At 38.8% G+C, this 23,860-nt stretch overlaps 1 protein-coding gene across 6 annotated transcripts in view; it reads left to right on the top strand.

Moving 5' to 3' along the window:
- Positions 1–23,860, top strand: part of NSD2 (nuclear receptor binding SET domain protein 2) — a 99,708-nt gene that overhangs the window by 65,868 nt on the left and 9,980 nt on the right. For 3 of the 6 annotated variants that reach the window (XM_063157523.1, XM_063157522.1, XM_063157524.1), the window contains 8 exons: positions 1,321–1,439; positions 4,587–4,668; positions 5,615–5,739; positions 18,564–18,695; positions 19,744–19,867; positions 20,878–21,078; positions 21,758–21,937; positions 22,992–23,148. In XM_063157523.1, coding sequence (XP_063013593.1) covers positions 1,321–1,439; positions 4,587–4,668; positions 5,615–5,739; positions 18,564–18,695; positions 19,744–19,867; positions 20,878–21,078; positions 21,758–21,937; positions 22,992–23,148 — 1,120 coding nt within the window. Of the gene's footprint in view, positions 1–1,320; positions 1,440–3,279; positions 3,385–4,586; positions 4,669–5,614; positions 5,740–18,563; positions 18,696–19,497; positions 19,679–19,743; positions 19,868–20,877; positions 21,732–21,757; positions 21,938–22,991; positions 23,149–23,860 lie in introns of those variants that run through there. The other 3 variants (XM_063157527.1, XM_063157525.1, XM_063157526.1) reach the window with 3 other exon arrangements.

The following is a 23,860-nucleotide window of genomic DNA, read 5'->3' as shown; positions in this document are numbered from 1 at the left end:
TGTCTTCCTTGACGTTAGAACTTTAATGGATCCCAAATTAAATATCTTAACACTGTAGTGCTGAATTTTGTTCACCTTCCTCAGTGTCATATTGCAAGAAATGTAATTGAAATTGTACCTGTACCAGGTGTTTCTAGTACATATATTGTGTACATTTATAGTTACCTACAGATGAAAATATGTCAGTTCACTTGTTCCCCATCTCAAATCCTCTTATCTTAAACTTGAAAGAATGTTGTGGGATTTCTTTTGCTGGCTTTTTGTAAGTAGCAGGTTCTCCTGGAGCCATTTCAGTCTGCTTTGTGGATTCAGTTGGATCATAGAATATGTCCTAGATTGTTTAGATAAGAACATTAATTTGAAAATTATCCATATTTTCAAGTTGCTATATTTTTAATATTTACAGACATTTGTTCCCACTGAAATAGAATGCTTGTAGCTGTAGGGCAATTTTCAGTTAACATATTTGTGCCCCTGGAGCTTGCAATTTTCATACTAATAATACTCCGTAGCTTCATAAACTAGAGAGTACTGGAGAGTCTAATTAAGTTGTCATTTCATCTTGATGAAACAGACCACTTTCCAAACCCTCATCTATCTTTTTGAGGGGCAGACAATAGTGGAACCTGTGGTAGGGATATGTAGATTACTCAGTGACCTTTGGTATTCAGCAGCTGCTTGAACTTAACAGTGAACAACCATCTAAATATATAAATAACTTTGTGGTCTAAAATGGCCAATGTGGTTCTGTTCATAGGATTCAAGTTCATAGAGAAAGGGATCTTATGGTCTCATGTAAAATGCAATCAGCTTGTTAGAGTCTGGAATTGCCAGGCCAGAAAGAGAATTAATCTGTGCAGTTGGTGATATCTTATCTTTTTCAGAGGCCCCTTAAGAGATGTCACCAGTTAAAGTAGGCTTAAGGAGGGGACTTAGAAAGTAATTTTAGTAGTAAGACACTGTTACAAAGTGGCAGGAGAGTGAAAAGCTGTACAGCTCAATCACATGCAGTCTGATGATGTGAAATAAATGTTGGGCAGTAACATTCAGATCTTAAACTAGTGCTTGTATAGGTAGACTCATCTTTGTAAAATAACTTGAGTATGAAGCACTTGATTTAGATTTTTTCTAGACATAGTCTTTAGCACCAGAAACCAGACCTTAAGCATTAAGAGGTCATCAAACTGTGTAAATGTTTATCCATGTTTTAAAAATAATGACTGAAAGAAAAGTACCTTAAATAACTAGATCAGTTCAAATAATTTCAAAGTGGGTTTTAGATTATTTTTCATGTGAGTTTCCCCCATCCCCCATCCCAAGGTAATTTACATGGAAATAAAAGAAACCAAAAAAAGAGGACAAAGGAGCCTACAGAAGATTTTGAAGTTCAGGAAGCACCTAGGAAAAGACTCAGGATGGATAAACAGAATAATCGGAAGGTAATTATGTCCTTGGTTTGTTGGGGTTGATTTATAGCAGCACCAGTCACATTGCTGTAGTTAAGTTTGTCAGCATTTCCATTTTCAGGATTAAAAAAGAAATGTCCATATATTTTACCAAACTGTTGTCAATATTCAGAGATCCATGTGAGCTTACCACTGGGGGATTTTTCCCTTTGGTTCTGAGGATGGAGGTAGGACAAGTTGCACTTGCTACTTAAACTGTTCCCCAAAGGAATGTGCAGAGGGAGGCATGACCTCTCTGTGGTGTTATGCTCTGTAATTCTTTTTCTTTCCTCCTGGTTTGGAGTTAGTTTTACCAGAATGCGAAAGAAATATCTTTAGCCAGTAGTTACTTTAGACAAAAGTCAGAAGAGAGGAAAGCAAGTAAAGCAAAACAGAAAAACTACTTTTCAGAAACAGGAAGGCTATAGGACACTTTAGAGTGGCATGCTGCCCCTTTTCTTGGGTTAAGAGACTGCAGTAAATTTGTATTTCTGCAGTAAAAGTATATTTATCACACAAATTTCAGGCTCCTTTTCTGCTCAGAATTTCAGTGGTACAGCAAGCAAATGAAACAACCTGATAGAAGGCAGTAGATTTATTTTTTTAATGAGTTGTGGAGGTCTTATTTGTAGGTGTCAGTTTGTTTGGTGGGCTGGTTATTTTGCTAAGTCTGTTGATATTGTAGATATTAAGACAACTTGTTGTCTTAGAATTTAATATTAAAATAAGAGAATTTCAGATAGGCTTAATGAGCTGATTAGCAAGGGACAGAGATAATTCTTAATGTTGTTACCTCTGGAGAAAGAAGAGCCAAAACTGGTTTCTGCACTTCTTGCTGGAATGGGTTAGTCATTGCATATTCATGTGACTTTCTAGGAGCAGTTTTTCAAACCTTTTTAAACTTGTATCATTGATTTGCATATACTATAATACATGAGATGGATGGAATAATGAAGTTTACTTATTACAATTAATTCCTCCTATAAAGTCCTTCATTTTTCTGTTCTAAAGGTACTTTCTTGTCCCACCAGCATTTGTACCCTACAGTTAGCCTACATTCTCAGAAGTAGGATGAAAGGTGGTTGCAGTTTAGTTCATTCATGAGAGGTTCTGGTATCTTTGGTGCTGTGACACACATGTGAATGTACCAGCAGGAAAATAAATAACTGAATGAGATTATTGATTCCCATAATATTCATAGCACTAATGGCTATGAATAGCACTGACTTTATGATGTGCATTTTAAAAATGTTGTTCTCTCTCTGGTCAGTTTATCAGAACTGCTTACAAGGGGGTTGATGTGTGTAAATATTAGGTGGTTTGGAAACTCTAAATGCATATTTAGCAGGGTTGTGTTCCACAGAAAGGTCAGATCTGGTTTACAGTTTGTTTCAGGAATTCTCTCTTAGTCTTTTTCCTGCCTTCACAATTCCAGCTGTATATGCTGCTGCTTAGTAGAACATTCAGTGAATGACAGGGAAAATATGTAATGATTCAGAAAAGCAAACACTAACCATACACCTTCTTTCTGCTATTCCCAGTTTACCTGCAGGCTTTAGGTACAATCATTTTGGATAGGAGGAGCTTTGATTTCATGACATTTTACTTGCACAGAGTTGTGGGTTGTACTCTCCCTTTGTCCTTAATTCTTATTTACAAAATCAGAATGTTTTCACATAAAGTAACCAAGCCATTAGTGCCCATATGGAGGTTTTGAAAAACTAATCTGTTCATTGTTGCTTTGATGATGTATATGAAGTGCACATTAACAAAATGATGGTTCTGTAAAGTGTACTTTAAATTTAGGAATGAACTATCCTGTACATTTTCACATAATCACAGAATCCTTAGGATTGGAAGGGGCCTCTGGAAATCATCCAGTCCAATCCCCCTGCCAAGACAGGGTCATCTAGAGCAGGTTACACAGGAATGTGTCCAGGTGGGTTTGGAATGTCTCCTGAGATGGAGACTCCACGACCTCTGTGGGCAACTGTTCCAATGCTCTGCCACCCCAAAGTAAAGAAATCTTCCTCATGCTGAGGTGGAACTTTGTGTGGTTTAGTTTATGGCCATTACTCTTTGTCTTGTCACTGGGCACCAGAAAAGAGTCTGGCACCCTCCTCCTGACACCCTCTTTTCTTTCATTTTTGCCCAGAAGTGTAACAGTAATCTTAGCAAACCCATACTGGGATCCTCTGGTGGCATTGGTGGTAGGCAGCTCAGAGCTCAGTAAAAGCACAACATGGCACATCTCTAGCCATTTGTGTTTATTTTTACAAAGAAATCAGTTCCCTGGCCTTTGAGGTGTTCACCTGCACATCTTTGGTAAATCTGATTGTCAGATGAAGTTTGTGAAAAAGCATGTAAAGCATTGGAAATGTGTGTAAAGCTTTCTGTTCAGTAGAGTTGTGCTTATTAATCAGATGGGCATGACAGGGTTAAGTATTCTAGGCTACAGTTTTAGTAATTTGAATGAATTTGTAACATAAGAAATGGAAAAAAAATAGTGCATGTGTAAGGAGCAATGTCTTCATTTTGACAAAGATTTGACCAAAACTTCCCCTGTTTTTGGCCTAAACTTTTAATCATGAATTCTCAATCTGGAGCAAATTTAGATATTGTTCATTCTCCCTTGAAAATAGTGGTTTTATTTTGGAAATGCTGAAACAATCTTAACCATAGTAATTTTTAAAATGGCACTGCTATAAGTTGTGGAGTTGCAAGCAAGTCTCTCTGAGACTTAGATTTCTGCACAGGGTTTACTCTCAAATTTCTATACTAATTCTGCAATTTAATAATTAAAGGTCTTAATTTGACCCGTTTGTACAAAGAATAGTAAAGGTAATTTACAAGTTTTGTGTTTAGCACTCCCCCTTTTGATATGCTGAATTTGGGATGGATAAGTGGGATGCTGAAGTACTATGTTCTTTAATATTTCTCATTTGTTTATGGGTTTGTACCCTGTGCTGTAAATGAGTTTTAAAGTTCACTTAAGTGGGGCTAGTTTAACTGCAGTACCATTCAGATATTTGTAAAGACACTTTCTTTTGAATGACATAAATCCAGAACTAATTGCCAGATGTATCCAACCACTCATAAATTAGGAGTTTTTTTATTTTTTCATATTTTTTTTTGTGACAGAGGGAGACAAGCAATGACAAAACAGCAAAAACAAACTCTTCTAAGGTCACAGAAACCTCCTCTTCACAAAAGAACCAGTCAGGTAATGTGGTCAGAATAAGTTTTAATGTAACTTTTTCAATTAAATACTTCTAAAATGCCAGCGGCTAAATTCCGCTGACTCAGCAAGCAGTTGCAGTTGTGCCACAGCTGGGGGGGAGCCCTGTTCCTTCACTGCCCTCCTGCAGCTGGATTCTGGACTGAAATTGTGCATTGCTGACTGAGAGCAGCAGTTCACAAGTTCCCTGTGGGATGGCACCAGTTTAAAGCTGGTGCCCCAGGTCTTGGTGAGCAGGGAACAAACCCTGCTGCTCCCCTTTGCCTCTTGCACTGGCCCAGTAAAACAAGTGCAGTGGCCATCAGTGTCATCAGGTACTTTGGGTTTTAGTTCTTTGACATGGTGCTTGATGGGAGGCAGTGTGGAGCATGAGAGGGAATTCTGTAGAACCTTGGATGGAAACACCAAAGTGAGACTTGTTAATGATGCTCAAGTTGAAGGTAACTGCTATCAGAGCATGTCTCTGCAGGTGTTACAGTGGTTTGCCAAAGACAAGCGAGCTCCAGCAAGTCCTGCACGGTGTAGGAGTGGTGATGTGCCATGGCTAATGTGTGGTACTTGGCTCCTGTATATAAATTTTCTCTTAACAAAGTGTTAGTGGTACTCAGATTGTGATGAGCTCACGTAGGCCTTCTCATATAACTGCTGTAAGAGGTCTTAAGTCACAAGATACTTTGATTTTAATAGAAATGAGATTATAAAAATTTGGGAAAACATTTAGCACATATTTGATTAATGGAGACCTTTATTTTTAAAATCAAGCCAAAATACATGGCTTCAAAAGCTTCATGTTCATTCAGTCCTATGTAGGTGCCCAGAAGACTTACCTAAATAATTCCTTCTTGTATCTGAAGGAATATTTTAAATGGCTTCAGGGAGATAACATTTTAAAGTTCCAAACTTCACTTTGTAAACCAAAATTATTTTACAGCAACGAAAAATCTGTCTGATGCATGTAAACCTCTGAAGAAGCGAAATCGGGCTTCAGCAGCAGAATCTTCAACTCTTGCTTTTAGCAAGAGTTCATCTCCTTCAGCTTCCTTAACTGAGAATGAGGTAAAAAAAAAGTGGTGTTTGCACACAGCCATTTAATTACAGAAATTATCAGGTGTGAATCTTGTTTAAAAAAAAAAAAAAATCAAAACTCAAAGGCGAATTCTCTAACGTTGGTGCTCTAGACAAGTTCCAGTTTTGGCCTCTGTGAATCTGTTACCGTGTGCATTGCAAATCATTTATTGTAACAACAACGTCTGCTTTGGGGACGTCGAGATATTATTGTGGTTTTTAATGTATTTACCAACAACGTTTTAGAATTGTAACCTTCTATTAGAGGCAAAGTACAATGCCAGTGTGTTCTGTATTTTCTTCTACAGATTTTTATGTAAGTGTACTACATTAGTTACATTATGTAACTCAATATTGTCATGTTGCCATAGCTTTTATATCAAAGCAGATTTCCTAATCCTCTGTTTGATCTAGAACTGGACAGTCTTCTGAGCAGAGCCCCTTTTAACTCAAATTAGTTTTCAGGCTGTTTTAGTGCTGTTTCTCTGTGATGCAAATAGCTCCAACCCCAGTAGAGTTAAACAGACAGTGAAAGGTGTATCTTTTTGATACTTGCTAATCATAGTCTTAGCTCTGCATATTTGGAACTGTGATTCTTCTCAGTTGACATACAATAAATGAAATGTATGTACCAGAAGTGTATTCATACAATCCATTAAACCATTCCCCAAGTCATCTACACTGTTAAAACCAATCAGCCAAAGAGTGGCAGCATGAGGGTGAAGTATGCATGCTGTTTTGCAGGTGGGTTTGGATCTGTAGTTGGTAGGATTTAGTAAAATATCCATAGACAAACAGCTTCACCCAGTCTGTGTTACAAAAACTGTAGAAAAAATACTTGCCTGCTAACAAGGGAATAGGGCTTCCAGCTCTCCTGGAGACTTTCATCTCCCCTAACAAATGCATGAGGTGCTGTAGTGAATGCAGTTAAAATATCTAGGCAATGTTCAGTAAACAGTTTACCTTTGGGTAGGGGAAAAAGATTGCATGTTAATGGCTGTATATCTTAACTGTAACTGGAAAAACATTTTAACTAAAAAACCTCAATAAATACTCCCTCCTGTACCCCAATAAAACAAGCAAAGGGGGTCCCACAGGAAATAATGTCCATTGCAGCAGCCAGATAAAGTAATACTTATTTTGTTTTCTCAGTTGAGAGACTCCCATCTTTTGGCTTACCAGCTTCTGCTGGATTGGCTTTGCTGGTGGGACCTGCTGTGTAATGGTCTGTTTGGGGCTCTCTATTCAACCAGACTAGTTTAAGGAAAAATCTGGGGGGTTTTGGCTGAAATTATGCATCTATAAATATTGGGGACTCAGAAGAAAGATTCTTCTCTTTCTCAAGATCATGATTATAAAATGAATTATCCAGAAGTCTTTCTTAACAAAAGACTCTTTTTTGTAGGATTTTGGGTTGTAACATAATGGTTCATATGTAAGAAAGGATGTGGTTGTATCTTACGTATGGCTGAGATGGAAATTCTAAAACTTAGCACTAATTTACTCAGCTACTGCTAAACAGTAAAAGATCTGAGAAAAATTACCTTCATACACTGCTCACAGAACACAGGTACACAAATTAGAAAGTGAATTAATTGTTTTCAAAGGGTTAAAATATGCAAAAAACAAGTCCCAAACAGCATAACTGAAAACACACCTTGTTAAATAATTTTGGGGGACTGGGTGCAGGGGGAAGTAGATTAATGGACTAAATCCTTGGACTGGTTAAAGCTAAACTGACCTGAACTTGGACCAACTAAGGATTTGGCCCAGTTTGTTTCCTATATTAGATATATTTTTGCTGTTAAATAAAACAAAAATGTCAGGCATGTGTTTCAGAAATTAATATTGATCTGCTCTACAAAACAAGGAAAGACAAAAATTCTGGGTTGTGTGGGTGGCTCTTAAAAACTTTTCACCCTTCTGTATTTTTATTTAGCACTTGTCTAAAACAGCTAAATATGTGTGTGTCCTGAGAGCATTCATGTGGAGAGAAACTTTCCCAGTATTAAGGGAAAGTTTTTTTTAAAATAAACACAGTCAGGTAATGGTGAAAGCCTTGCACAGCTAATTGAGTAGGATGTAATTCTTCTCAACTTTAAATAGATTTAATGATTAACTTTCACATTTCTGTGTTCACTATAAAACTTCTAAGTGTTCGTTGAGGTGCTCTCTTAACAAGTATAGGGAAAATTCTGTGTATTCTACAAGCACATACATCTCCACAAGGTGTATATAGGAGGAATCTGGTCGGTTTTTTCCCTTCTCCTTTCTTTTTCTCCCATACTCTTTGTGAACAGCTTGTTCCAGAATGGAACCTGGATGTGACTGTTACTTGTCAAGAACTGTTGTCAACTACAGACCCCTTAAATGTTTGTCCTTTTCAACCAGGTTCTAGGAAAGATGTGCTCAGTTCTTTCTTGTTTGAAAGATGCATCTTATTTGACATTTAAAAAAATATTTTAAATGCCTTTTGTTGTTATTAGGGGATATTTTTTAAATGGGGTTTATTTGAAATACTATAAAATCAGGCATGGCCAAATTTTCAGTTGATAAATTACTTTGAGAGGGAGATAAGAGTGGGAGTGTGGACTTGTTCAAACATATTTATAGATGTGACATATTAGAGATTAAAGGTTCACTCCCTTCAAAAAATTGGGCTTTGAAGTTGTTGTAAGAGGGGTGGACAGAAGCAGTGAAGTGTTTATACAGGAATAAATGGATTTCATACCTGCATTTAATTTTGAAACTAAACAATTTTACTTCTAGGCACTTGACTCAAGTCACTTATGTGAAATATGATTTTGTTGAAATATAATTCTTAATGAGCAACTGGTAGGGCCAGATGTGAAAAAGATACTCAACACTGGAGTCTGCAAAAGCTTGGAGTAGTTTTTTACTGGCTATGTGAGACTTGGTGTAAGCATCCAAAAGCACATATTTGTGAGAAGAGATGCAGATGGTGTATTTTAATTTCTTGTTTTACCTTGGCCCTCCACCCCCCAATAATGTAATAGGTGCCAGTAAGAGTGTAATCAGTATTTTTTTAATAAATAAAAAAGACTTTACGTTACCATTACTGCTGGATTATTAGCACACCTGGTGTGTTTGCATGAAACATATCTGCTTTAGCTTTTCAATCAATTTTTGTGATTATTGTCTGGCTTCATTAAACTGGATGAATTTGTTGACAGCAGATAAGTGTCAAAGTATGGTGCAGACCATAGGTACTACTTACAAACTTTGTCAAAAAACTGTAATCTTTTCCTAAGAGAGGACAAAATAAAGCACATGTGATACTCTCTAAGTTAGCCAGCCTGTTCTTCATCACACCCTCAAGTCTGAGCTGGCCAGCAGATGGCAGCTTAAAGAAGCCTGGGAAAGATTTGAAGAGGTGCTTTTATTTTAATTTCATTACATCTTCCTTAGAGGAATTCTTTCTTCCCTTCTGTGGCAACCAGTGTCAAAACAAGCTCAGTTCCTGGTTATAGCTACAAATTCTTGTGTTTCCAAGGCCTAACAATGCAAATTATAATAATGCAAGCCTTAATGCTCTTTTTCTTCATATTAAACAGTGGATTTTTTTTCCCCCATTATTGGTTTGAGACAGATTTCATTTATCTGCATTTTTAATGGGCATTAGCATGTAAACACAAAGGAGAAAACATGTACAGCTCTTAAAAGGTAAGGTGTTTGCTTGAGGAGGCAGTCATGAGACATGCACAGCTTGCAACTCAAAAAGTACATTTATCATCCCTGGAGTCTAGTTGTCCTAGAATATGCAACTAAAAACTTTTACTGAAGGTGAAAATAACTGACTTTTTGATCCTAAGAACAGGAAGGAAGAAGGGAATTCATGTTATTTTAAACAAACTCCTGATTTAAAGAAAAAGCAGTTGCTGTTGACCTTGCAGGTTGTTAAACAAAATCACTGTGCTTCTAGCATTTCATTCAAGCTTCCTGCAAATATAATTCTCTCTTCTAAACATTGCTTAAGGATAACTTAATATATAGTGCCACCTTACATCCTGTGTTTTAGCAGACAGTTGTTTCCTGTGTTTGTTTCTGTATGCCTATGATTTTATTTTTTTTCCCCAGTAAGCAATCAGGGGTACATTTTTATGGAACACTGCAAGTAGTTGGACTTGTTCCTTGCTAAACCACTGCTAAAGCCTCTAACATTTTACATGACCTGCATCACCCACCAGACCATACAGTTTTGTTACAATGGTTCTATTTTCACATGGAAAAAAGTTCAAAGCTTCACTTTTGTTCTTTGACAGCACATTCTGTGTAGAAAATTAAGTTTCTTGTGTACTTATTCTTCTCTTGTGTGTTACTTAGGCTTCAGAGTGCAGAGTATCTGTTAACTGAATGTTTACATGATGTAGGTTTTTATTCTGCATCCCCTACCAAAGTATCATGAGTATCTGTAGGCAATTTTATACTGTTTTAAAATGTTCTCATAGTTTTAATTAACTTTCCAGGCAAATTCAGAAATGCATAATATCCTTATCTGAAACGTCTAACTCCTGCTAATAATAAAAATGAAACTTGTCCCAGGCTGTCTTTTTTTTGCTATTACAGTACTGTGTACACTGTGGCACCGCATACTTAAAGAATTTATCTAGTCTAGCAGTATGGGCCAAAATATCACTCTTCATTCAGTTCAGGAATTCTTATATGAAATAAAGGAAATGTTAACTGTAACTCAATTGGCTCTGTCAGTTTTTCTGTCTCTGTGTGGGTGCACGATAGATTGTCTTTTCAATACAGCCTGACCTGTTTGTATGTTGCTTATTGACTTACTCTTACATCAGTTGTTCTTAGAGTAAAAAACCAAACCAAAACAAACCCAACCCCTCTAGCTGCTCAGATTTTGTTAATAAGAAAAAAATATGCAGTTGGGTTTTATCTGTATGAAAGGTGGAAGAGTTTATCAGAACATGCATCCCCCAAGCTTTATATAGAGAGCTCTTAGCCAGCCCAGCCCACTTCCTCCTGGGGGACTGTGGTGTAGAAATCACTGACTCTAAAGTCTTGTCAGGAAGTCTGAGATTGTAGCTGTGTCCTGAGTGTGAAGGAAAGTGAAACTTAGTGGGCAGCAGCATTCAGAGCTCATGAAGATGTGCCTCTTTAATTGCCTGTGAAAAGATGCTGTGTATCTTTTGTATATGATATGTTAATATCATATGATCATAATATATATCATGGCAGGTGACCTGAGAGCATGTTGTTTAAGACATCACTGTAAAAGGTGCAGGTCACTCTTTGTGGGCCCTTTCTTTTATAAATGCTGCTGCTCCTGCCCTGGAGGAGACTTGCCTGCCAAGCAAGCAGGAGGAAATAATTTCCTGCCATGCTTTGTTTTCATTTTATGTACCCCTAGCTCTAAGATAAATGTACATAGTGGGGTGTGTTTCCTTTTGATGTCCTACAGCCTGCATTATAAAGCAAGTGATGCTCAAGTAAACCAGTGGGAAGTGGGAGGGGTTACCTTCTTTGGATCTCAGAAAATTTGTCCTTTAGTTGTTTCTGTTACTGCTTGAACAGAACGTGACAGAAGAACGTCGTTGTCTTGAATGACTAAGACCAAAGCTTGTATTCTTAAGGCTTAAGAAGGCTGTTACACAAGCAGATGTGAGTAATACAAGAAGGGCTTTTATTAGACAGAGTGAATTGATCAAGTGATTTTTTGAAGAAATTTTTTTGGACAAAAGTTGTGCTTTGGTAGCTGAAAAAGTCTAAAGGGGTGTGTGGCTGGTGGAGTAGCATCTGTTGGAGCCTGTTCCAGTGTAGGCACCATAGATGTTCAAATGTTAACACCTTCTTCAATCTGAATTTCCAAATTTGTTTAGAGCCTTCAAGCATGGCAGGAAAACCTTGTCTGAGTTGGATCTAGGAGAGGGGAGGTCCCAGGGAAGCTGATGAGCACAGAAGTGTTGATGTTCATTGTGCAATTGCCAACACACAGTGAATAGTATCAGGGACTTGATTCTGCTCCATGAGACAGAAGTTTTTGCCTTAGCAAATATTGATGCTGGTCCTTCAGGACAGCCTTTAGCCAGGAAGTGCTTCAAGGGAAGGAAAAAATACACACCATGACCCCCTCCCCACCTCCTAGGGTAACACTGAGCCAGCAAGGATGCTTTCTTAGATCAGCTGTTGAAAATGAAGACTTAATCCTAAATCTAAAACAAAAGGCACATTTAATATAAGCCAGGTCACCAGCTGATCAAGCAGAATGTTTGCAATTTTTTGTTCTTACTGTCATAACTTCCTAAATTCCCAGGCTCTGGATGGCATGAGTACAGGCACTTTATTTTCAGACCTAGAATTTCTGAACCTTTTTTTCTTTGAAATTACAGAGCAGTGATTTTGCTGGCTCTGGTATTTACTCTGATTTTGGAGCTGTCTGAAAGGAAGGAGACAATTTTAAGTGGAGGAAAAAAAAGAAAAAAAATTCAAGTGGGTGGAGCAAATGTCTACATCAGTATTTGACTTCATCTGCTCCTTTGAGCCACAGCATGATTTGAATTTTTAAATTTCAGTCTATCACAGCTTAAATCCTGTATCAATATGATTGGATGCCAGCTGAGAATATGTCACTACCTTTTTTTTTTTAATAAGTGACATTTCAGCCACCCAGATGTGAAAGGAGCAATACCATTTGCAAAGTTCACCCACGTGGTTCTAGAAATATGCAAGCTGAGTGTACATCCCAGCTAGCATTTAACTCTTCCTTGTAAAAAGCCAGAGGGAATGAAGAATTGCCTTGCATTTCTGCCAAGGTGTGTGGCTGAGCCTGGAATCAGGTACCTAGTTGTAAAAAATGCTTTAAAAATTGTAGTAGACCTGGCTTTAGTATTTAGATGCACTGTGAGAAATGTTTCCCTGTGTTAGTGCTTGTCCTTGCACCTTTAATTGGTGGTGCAGTGAGCTGTGCAGTTCACTCAGGCTCAGTCTTGCAGCTGCAGGACTCGTGTTACAGCTGGAGGAAGTCTTGCAGGAGGAAAACATTGAGGAGTGATTTTGCACACAAAATCTGTGTATAGAGTCTTCTGTCAAATTGACTTCCTGCCTACCACCCTTTAATCATTTTAGAGTGCTTCAGACAAAAGACAAAATTAAGAATATAAACATATAAACTCAGAAAATGCACATAGCTGACTCAGTTTAATTCCTCTCAATGCTCTGGTGTGTTTTCTTATTCTAACTATTGTGTAGGGTTGCACACATTTCCTCCTCTAAGCCTGCTTGGCAACCTCTGTGAAAACCAAACACTTATTTACTTAATATAATCATGCCAAGGAAACTCCATTATTCTACCCACAGTCCTTGCATCTGTATGCACATGTAGGTCCCTTTTGCACATAACAAGCAGAAGTAGTTCAGGAAGCAGGAAGAAAAAGTAAATATCACCCTTATACTGAGCAATTAAACAGTTACCCAGTGTTCAGCAATGCTTGCTGATGTAATCTGGCTTTGTACATCAAATATTGCAGTGTGCAAAGCATGTTCATTCAGTTATGAATTCATGCTGAAGATGGCTTTTACAAGCATTGTTACATAGTCTTTCTAAAAATAGGTTGGCATTTGTCTGAAAGAATCCCTTAGGCACTTCTTTGGTTATTGTGAACAGGGAATTTTAGCATATAGTTCAAAAGAAAATTCAAAATACTTTGGGGGATTTGAAGGCTTTATATGCTGATCCCTGTACCGTTGTGGGCCTGAGTAACTGTTCCAAAAATACAGTAGTGGTATAAAATGTATGCTCAAAATACCTTGAGATGAGTAAACCCAGTTGTTTAATGACCCATTGCTACAATTTCTGTCTTTTGAAGGGTAAAAATACAATGCTAATCACCAAGAATTTACAGAGATGCCAAAACCTTGTCCTAGTTTGACTGAGTAGTTATTTTTTTTTCAATAATAAAGCTATGGGGAGCTTGGAAAAATGCAGTAATGTGTCCCTACATGTTCCCTTTTGAGTTTTATGTGTGTAAGTAGTGAATAATGACTGAGACACGTGGGAAAGGAAGGATTGGCTTGGGAGCCTGATGGGAAATTGGTAATTTCTGTGAGTAGTAATGTTATTTGGAGCCTCACTAACCCCTGAAGTCAGTTCTGGCCTGCCCCACGTGAAGAGCATGAATTGGTTTTTAGGCTGTTTTCCTCCCTTCTTCTCACTTGTGGATGCAGGTGCAGAGTTTCCAGTAGAAGGAGCTGCATTTGATTTCTGAAATACCAGTCATGCTCAGTGTTCAGGCAGTGAAGTGTGAAAGCCTCTACAGGCAAATTCTCAAAAATAACGTTGATGTTCAGTGGTTGAAGGGAAAGGGAAGGAAAGCCTGACTGATGTGCAGTGTGTGAAGGTGATGGTGCTTGCACTGATCCTCACTTCAGCAGAGGAAGGGTGTCCTTGTCACAGCAGCAGTAACTGCTGAGGAGGAGATGATGGCAGAGTTCAGGTACAATTTCAGTGCAGAAACTTGGCACTTGCCTAAAGTCTGAAGTGAATAGCCTTGGCATTTTCCCCCCTGAATTTATGCTCTTTAAAACAGTCCTTTGCCTTTATGAGAAATAAGAAATTACTGCAAATGTGAAGCCGAATAAAATAGCTACAAATTGCCAATTAACATGTTTTGCCATTAATCTAAAGGTTGATTACTTTGAACCGCAGCCTGAATTTCAGAAGAGTTAATTATGTACCATTTTCTTTGCTAGGAGGATTATATTACAAAAGCAAGGACAAGACAAGCTTTGATATGATTACAAGGGAAAGATGTATATTTGTGACTTAACAAGTAAAGTAAGAAGCCCCCCCAAACCGTCCAGATTGTATTGAGGGCTGTGATTTGGGCTCTGGTGTGTGAACTGTTAAAAACTTCCCCAGAAGTGTTCTGTTTCATTGCAGAGGTGGCTGTGTCACGTCAGCATGAGCTGATTTCTAGCAATCTTCTTGTAAATCATCTTTACTTAGTGACTGTTTCAATCTACACATATTTTAATTGCAAAACTCAGTGTCCCCCAGATGAATCAGAACCTGTTAGGGCTGCTACAGCTTGCTGGGGGTACAAGTGCAGTTTTCCCAACCACCTCATGCTGTTCCTCTCTTAGGTTCTAAGTTATTTCTGAGAAACACTGGATGAAGGGTTGGCTCAGCCTCTTCTCCACAGGCCTCAGGGAACAGATGCTCTTTTACTTCCCTGACATTTCCATTGGCTATTCTGGGATAACTGCAGGAGCTGAGGTGTTGAATTCCAATTCTCTTCATAGAGGGAGCTTTCCTCAAAGATGTCTGGTAGACAGTGTGTCACTTCCTGCAAGTTACAAATAAGGGTCCAATTAAATTATCTTAAAGAAATGCATCCCTTTCTTATGACAGGAAATCTGCTACACTTCCCCTTCATTAGGGCCCTGAGCTGTGAAATCTGCTAGTGAAGTGTGTGAGCTGTGAGTGGATTATGGCTCTTGGAGAGGATGTTAAAGCTCTGCTCATGGTGGCAAGGATGAAGAAATGCATCCTGCAGTGTGCACCAGGCCACAGGGTTGTATCACTGAGCTGTGCATGGATTATGGCTTTTGGAGAGGATGGTTAAAGCTCTGCTCATGGTGGCAAGGATGAACAGTCACAAAGTAAAGATGATTTACAGGGATGTATCACTGAGCTGCTTGTGCATGGAGTGACTCACAGCATTTGAGACAGCCATGAGCAGGTATCTGGTCTTGTCTGTGTAACACAAAACTGGTGCTTAATAGAGCATTTGATTTGTAAAGTGTGTGAGACTCCTGACAGCTGTAAAGGAGAGATTTTGAAAGATACCCTCAGCCTGGATGCCATTCAGTTGATGAACTGAGGGTATTTTGTTCATGCTCCATGTGTTGGTATTTGTGCTTGAAACCTGGCAGTAATCTGTAGGTGGATGTAAATTGCCAAGATTTCTCTTGAAATGAGCTGATAGAATTTGGCTTTTGTGGTTGCATTTGTGATGTTGGGTTTGATTCTTGCCAGCAGTGTTCCTTTTTTTGGCTCAGTAACCATTTAATTTAAATAAAGGGCTGATGCATTCGCTTTGAGGTGGCAAAATCTCAGTTCTGTAGGAAAATTGATGTCAGCCTGAGGTTCACAAATGGCTGGGATTTTGTCACCCATATCTAGGGGGATTCTGAAAAACTGCCTTCTGCCAATAGGGCTCCCTTTCCATATAGAGGTCTGCATCCTTTGGTTGAACAGAGTGTATAAACCAAGGAAAATCTTGGGAAACATTGCTTTGACTCATTCTCTTAACTGAATAAATTTATCACTGGGTATGTGCTGTTTCTCTGCTCTGGTTTTAAAAGCAGTGAGCTGGGGGAAGAGGAGCACCTTCCTCAAGGGCCAGGCTCTGTGGCTCTTGCTGCTGGGAATACTGTGTTAACTCAAGGGGTGCTGCACAAATGGGTTTTCTCTGGGTTTAGGTATTTTGTAGGGGAAAAGTGGGAAGCCCAGTGTCAGGTTACAGCAAGACTGCTTGTTTTGCTTTGCTTTGTTTTGTTCTGTTTTGTTTTTAAGTGGAAAAGAAATGCAGATCTAAGACCTTCCGGCTTATTTTTCCTTTTTTCTTTTCTAACCATGACTAATTCTGGCTAGTTCAAACAAGAACATAATGAGCTACTAAAAATGTTAGAGCAGTGTGCCACTAATTAATGTTTCTGTGGGAATAGTTTAAACAGAAATGAGCATGTGTGTAAGTTTACTTAAAGCATAAGGGAAATTGGGTTTGTGGTTTTGCCATGCTCCCACGCTGCCTTCCTTTATCTGCCCCTTCCCAGCAAGAATTTTGCAGGTCACTATTTCACAGCTCCTTCCAGGAGACAGAGATTTCCAGGTGCCTGAACAAAGCAATAATTTTACCTGCAGTTTCTTCTAACCCCTTATGAAATTGTCTGGCAGAATCTCCAAATCTCACTCCATTTATAGAAATTTTCCTAGGTGAAGTGGAAGTATGAATTTGCACAGAGGAAATGAATTTATACCCTTGTAAGTAATGTGGGGGAAAAAACCCACCAACCAACCAAGAACTGTCAGTCTGATCCAATTTACAAAATATATTTAGACATGATCAAGGAAAGCAAATGTTGAATGGAGGAATGCAAGTTAGCTGGCAGCAGCAGTGAGAACTAATCACTCAAAACCAGGGTTTCTAAAGGGATTTTATAAAAACTAAATCTAGGCCTGGTTTGATCTTAGATTTTTCTTTCTGATTTCAGAACAATAATCTCTGATAAATTTGCACATTACATGGATTGGTTGATAAGGAGGTTGCATGTAGTTGCCTCCAGCATGTAGCTGGGCCATTTTTAGAAAAAGGTGGTTTACTGTAGATAAATATGAGATTCTGTGTCTGAAAACAGAGAGTAAATTATTCATATAAAGTGGAGTGTCTGTGTCCTGGCAAATGGCTATTGGCAAAAACGATCTCTTAAATAGCACAGCAGCTTAGAGTGACTTTCAGTCCTGTATTGAAGAGACCTGGGGAGATTCTTGCACAGCAGAACAGAAGTGGAGAAGAGTGGTATCATATTGGCTTGCTTTGGACATGGTACTTGCAAGACTAATAATGGGTTATTGCCTCCAGTTCTCGTGCTTGATTTTTCAACAACCTTTTTAAAGCACAGAAAAGGTTTAGAGAAACCCCACTAAAATGCTCTCTCGATGCTGGAAAAAGTCCCCTAGGGAGAAAATTAGAGGGTGGAACAAAAAGGATTGGAACAGGCATAATTGCAGCATGCTTCCACAGGAGGAAAATGTGTGCTTCCAAGGGACTTTTAATGTAGCTGAAATGCCTGGAGAAGGCATCATCAACTGTGAGCTGCAGTTAGACAGCCCAGAAGGGACAGGAGGCAGTGCTGTTGATGGTATGTGTGAATAACCATTAGAATGAGCTGAAAGAGAAATTAAGGCTTCCTCTTCAATTCCAAATTGTGATCTTCTCCTGGAGAATGTACTTAGTGAGGCACAAATCACTGAGTATCATCTGGGGGCAACAGCATGAAATTCTGCATCTTCTGATGTAATGTGAGATGAGACAAATTACTTGGTTGATAAGGATGTCTGTTGACCTCCTTAAATTCTATTGAACTGAAAACTACCCTGTATTTTCTTTTAAATATGTTACTTAGGATGGGTTTTTTTAAGTAAATTCCAGCTATTTTAAAAAACACCCCATATTTATTACATCTGTATCTGTTATATGATATTTATCCATAACAGGGCTATCTTCTGTAGTATTTTGATTTTATTGTTGACTGTAATGTTCCTTAACCATATTGAGAGCTGCTTGTTCTTTTCTTCCTCTCTTCTATATGCTGTTCACACTTCCTTGGAGAATATTAGGGTCAGAGACTTTGCAGCTTGGAGTTTACCAAGTTTCTTTTTAAAAATTGACTGTTGCTCTCTCATAAATCACATGCTCAGATTTTATTCGAGGGATTTGAAGATATCCCTGTGTTATGGCTAGGCACTTCTTGCTAACTGTATTCTAGAACTGAGTATAAATAAAATGCCGTATTGCAAAGTTCTGGTGTTCTGTTTTGGCTGCTGGTGAGGGGGATTGTTGTGTAATCCTTCTGATGAGACTTCCACAAATGCATATTCTGGTTTTTAAGGTTCAAGGTAGTTTTTTTGAAGGTGGGGGAAACAAAACCAGAAGAGAAGAGCGTGCCTAAACCTGCTAGTCTGAGTTGCAGTGTGTGTGCTTCCATCAGTTCTGATGCTGTGCTAAGCTGCCCATGTGTGCCTGCTTTCTCTAACACCTGTGTTTAATCTTCAGATCTCTGATGGCCAAGGAGATGAGCGCTCAGAGTCCCCCTATGAGAGTGCTGATGAGACTCAGACTGAAGTGTCTATATCATCCAAAAAATCTGAGCGAGGAGTGGGAACAAAAAAAGAATATGTGTGTCAGGTGAGAGACCTTAGCTGGGCTGTGTTTCCTGAGCTTTCCTAGAAAAGGTCTTTTTAAAAACAAAAATGACAATAATTAGGCCAGAAACAGGTTTATCATGTGTGTCTGAGATGTCTGTTAGTGATGAGGTTGCCATGGCAGCAAATGGGATTCTTAATACCTAATTATTTTTTCTTGACCTCCAGTAAATGACTTGGCCTTTCTGCTTGAGTTTCCAGGTCTGTAAGATAAGCATAATTTGTAGCTCAGGATAAGCACATGAGTGTTGCCAGGTGACTGGTCAGATGATGCAGGAGAGCTGCTGGTTTCTCTGTTAGCACAGAGGAGGAAGCCCAGCCCAGTGGGGTTTGTGCTCTGCCTGCAGCAGAGATGGCAGCACTGCCCTGCTGTGCTGTGCTGTGCTGTGCAGGCAGGAAGGCACTGAAAGCAGAAGCCTTTCCTCAAACTGCTCTAGAAGGGCTCTTAGGCTATGAAATGATAACACAATCCATATCAAATTTGTTTCTGGGAGGCTGGGCACACAGTTACATTTCCATTTTTTGTACATAGTGGGAATAAGGTTGTATCTGTCTATAAATGTTGGGTAGTCCTTAAATTCTGCCACCGCTGTTGTTGGGATCATTTTTAGTAATGCATGTGTCACTGCTAACCACTGAGACATAGAGGTATCGTGCCAACTGGACTGATTCCCTTTTGCCAAGGAAAAGGAAAGGAAGGATGCTTTTTAACCCTACTCAGATGCATCAGTGTGCTCAGGGAATAGCTCTTACAGCTTTTTTTTCTATTCCTTTCTTTCTGTCAGGTTGTATTTACTCCTGAACCATGGTCTGAGAGGGATATTTCTAGTGGTTTAATGATTCTGTTACCTGTTTCAACTTGAATTCAGGGCATGTGACAATGCTTGTAAAATTATCTTTCACTTGTTAAATTTTATTTCAACAATGGGAAAAGATATTTTGAGGAACAGTATATGAAAAGGAATAAAGAAAACAGTTTTTTTCCACATATGAACTTTTCTTTAACATTCAATGCCTTTGTGTTGTAAAAGCTGTGTGAAAAAACAGGTGATCTCCTGCTGTGTGAAGGACTTTGCTATCGAGCTTTTCATGTGAGCTGCCTTGGGCTCTCTGGAAGACCAGCAGGAAAATTCATTTGTAGTGAATGTACATCAGGCAAGTTTGTCCCTTTCTATTAATTTAAAAAAAAAAAAAAAAAAGTTATAGTTTTCCCATATATTGATCTAGAATATCCTCCTGGACAGAGTATGTATCCTCAGAGAACTCTTACTTATCCTTTGGGATGTGACAGGGCGGGAGTTCATAGAGTACCACTAAGTGTGCCACATTTTACAAAGTTCACCCTGTTTTCAGTGAGAACTCTCTTACAACGTGGCTAATTTAATTAGAATGCCATTGCCTTAATAGCTGCAGTTTATTTGCTTTCTGAGTACAGTTAGAGATGAGGTTTAAAGTCCGTCACAATGACTTAATAAATTGTAGAAAAAAGAGCAGTGAACAAAACGTTTTAAGTTCTTTTTCAGTCCTTTGTATGTCTGCATCAGTCTTGCTTTTCCTGTTAAAAAACTACCTTATTGCTATTAATTTCATTTGCTTTTAATCCTGTAATAACTGCTTGGAAGTTCTTAATCTCAAAACTTTACATAAGATTTGTGTTCTTGCTCATAAGCTCATTTGAGTACATGTAGTAAACCTTGTTGGAACTACTGCTTCAAAATAAAACTGTTCCAGCTAGTCCGGAAAAAAGATTAGAGGATGGTTGTCTTTGGTTTGTAGTCCTGCTTCAAATTTCAGAAGACCACAGACAAGACCATCATCCTATTCCATTGGTTTAAAAAAAATTGAAAACTAAAAACCTCCTACTTGTCCTGGCATTCTGAGGCTTATAAATAAGAACATAAAATCAGATTGGTGAGTCTTTGGGTGTTATTGTGTATGCTTTAACTGCAGATGGGTTTGCTTTATTTTATTTGTATCTGAGCAGATCAGTATTTAATACTAAAGAGCTAAAGTAAATAGATTGCATCAAGCATGCAATTGATTTGTTGAAAAAAACCTCCTCATACCACAAAAGCAGTTCCCTCATACATAACATGAATTTTAAACACCTCTCTCATGCATTTATGTGTTTGGATATTACATTCTGTTTATCATTTTGCCACTAGGTGTGCACACCTGTTTCGTGTGTAAGGAGAGAAAGGCAGATGTGAAACGCTGTGTTGTGTCTCACTGTGGCAAATTCTACCACGAAGCTTGTGTGAAAAAATTCCATCTCACTGTCTTCGAGAACAGGGGCTTTCGGTGTCCCCTCCACAGCTGCCTCAGTTGTCATGTTAGTAACCCCTCACATCCACGAATTTCAAAAGGTAGCTTCATTTTATGTTTATATGGCTGATGAATTCATTTATTTATGGTATGTTAAGGTAAAGAATGTGTCCATTTGAGAGCTGCTAGCTGCAGTTTTGCTAGGCATAAATGGACTATCAGTTCATTCAGAATTTTTTTAAATGTTGAAATAGAGTAAGTTTTAGTCAGCTTTAGTATTTACCTTGTTTGTGCTCACTTTTTAAATAAATTTCAGTTAACCATAGTTAACCGTGTTTTCTTCTCAAGAGAGAATGAAATCTAGAATCTATAAGTGATGAGGAGAGGGGCAAAGCACTGAGGGCAGGACCTGAGAACGTACAAACACTGCAGCAAGGCTCGATGAACATGGAGACATTTTGATTCTGTGCAGGTTTTTAGCTTTGGGCAACGTTTGCAGACAAAATTACATGACTCAGAAAGACTCATGTCTACTCAGATATGCATAATGAAAGCTTTAAATTGGGAGTAAGAAAAACTTTCAGAAATTCAGTATTGTTGCAAATACGCAAGCATTGAAAACACAACAGCTGCGGTTTTGTGTGTGTCTATAGGGTGTCTCAGCACCTCTTTTTTGCCAAAACGATGAGTCAGTTTTGTCCCAGAGCACCTCAGCAGTGCTATGCTGTGCCACACGTGTCCAGTTGTGCCCAGGGTGACCTGTGAGTTGGTGCTTTGCAGGGAAGATGATGCGCTGCGTGCGCTGCCCGGTCGCGTACCACGCCGGGGACGTTTGCATCGCGGCGGGGTGCGCCGTCATCGCCTCCAACAGCATCATCTGCACCAACCACTTCACTGCCATGAAGGGGAAAAGCCACCATGCCCATGTCAATGTCAGCTGGTGCTTTGTGTGCTCCAAAGGTAAACAGCTGGGGAGGGAGCTCCTTCTGAAGTGTGGAGTCAAAGCGTTTTGTTCTTCAGTGCAAGTGTTGTTGTTCTGATCTGTTCGTAGCAAATCATTAGAAATGTGGCATATTAAGTTAGGCTTTGTTAGCTTGTGCTATAATGTGAAGTTTGCTTATGCTGCTTCAGTGTTTTAAATATCCTTTTTTTTCCAGAAATAATTTATTAAAGAATGTTTTCACTTGGGCTTTAGCCAACAACCAGAAGCCCGGTTAATTCTTTACAAGAGTCACCTAATGAGTATTTTTCTGTCCTTTCCTCTGTGTTCAATGTACTAAAGCTTTTTGTGTTTCTTTATTGCTAATATGTAATATTACACCATAAATATTTTACGAGTTGCTTTTAGTTCAGCAGCAGACTGCAAATTGAATGAGTATTAGTTGTTGCCACTAATTAAGGGTGTTTTGTTTTATCTTGTACAATAAATCTGTTCCTTATTGACAACCACAAAATGCATAGTGCTGATTAAACTTGTAGCAGTGAAACTTTACCTGATTTGTTAACAAATTAACATGCGGCATAGCAGCTTTTAAGCTGCAGCCAACTTTCCATTTTATAATTCATGGAACAAACTAACAACCTTGTTCCTTCTGCCCCCCAAGGGTGGAAAAAGCCCCCAAAATCATAAGAGAAGTATGTTGTGGTTACAATTTTTCTTACATAGAAATGTTGATATATATTAAAATTTCATTAAACATATTGTAGTCATTAAAGTACAGCAAAGTAATTATAATTTGTGCATATTTCTGGCATTTTTATCACCAGCTTGCTTGTTATTTTGTATGTGTTACTAACCTGAGTATGCCAGGCATTCAGATTAGTCAGGACCTTTCGGCTGCTGTGCCCAGCTAAGTGATGGGTGTATTTGTTGCTGAGGGTCAGCATGTTTTAACCATTTATTTTCTAACTGAACCTACCACATATGGGTCATTTCTAAGCTGTCTGGAAAGAAAAACTTACGCTTTGATCTTGATATTTTCCAACCTTTTTTCTTTTTTGTGTGTCTGTGCAGGTGGCAGTTTGCTGTGCTGTGAGTCCTGCCCAGCAGCCTTTCACCCTGACTGCTTAAACATCGAAATGCCAGATGGGAGCTGGTACTGCAATGACTGCAGGGCGGGCAAGAAGCTCCATTTCCAGGATATTATTTGGGTTAAACTGGGAAATTACAGGTCTGATGAAGGAATTTGTGTTGTTTTACAGTACTGGCATGTTTAAGTAAGGATCATACAACTGGTTGCTCCTGTAGGCCAGCCTTGCTGCACACTGATTTCTGACTCCTCTCTGAACTAGGGACCTCACCTCCTTGCAAGCTTCAGGTTCAAAGATTTGCAGCTTTGCTGTTGCTCCTGCCCAAGGCATTACCCATACAGGACTCCTTGAGTCTTCTGACTTCTGCCTTCAGTGTAGGAGCCTTTAACCCCTGTTTGTGTCAGAGATCTCTGCCAATAAATTTGTGTAACTGGTAATTGGCTAAATTACTCCCTCGCAGGCTGGGATGTCAGTCACTCAGGTTGTTGATGTTCCACACTTGGGTGAGATCTGAGTGAGACAGAAGTAGCTGGGGGTTATCCTTGAAACATTAATAGGTGTTATCAACCTTCTCTTGATCTTTAACAATTACAATACTTGCAGGTCTTGTAAAGATGATGATTTTGCTCCAGGGAGTCCTGCGTGTGTGCTTACCTTGCAGGCAGGTGAAGTCCCACAGATCTGAGTGTCAGATTTTCCTTTTCTAGTCTTCTCTCACTCTCTGCTAAGAGAGGGGACAAAATAATTTTAAATCCTCTTGGATCTTGGAAATAACAATCAGTTACTGCTGTTTCAAATGATTTTGTAAACTGTCTCTTGCAGAAAGAGCTTGACTAAAATGCTGTATTTTTT

The sequence above is a fragment of the Melospiza melodia genome, chromosome 5 (assembly GCF_035770615.1).
Source record: "Melospiza melodia melodia isolate bMelMel2 chromosome 5, bMelMel2.pri, whole genome shotgun sequence".
Classification (NCBI taxonomy): domain Eukaryota; kingdom Metazoa; phylum Chordata; class Aves; order Passeriformes; family Passerellidae; genus Melospiza; species Melospiza melodia.
Note: the sequence above shows the minus strand (reverse complement) of the source record. Positions and strands in the feature narration are given on the sequence as shown.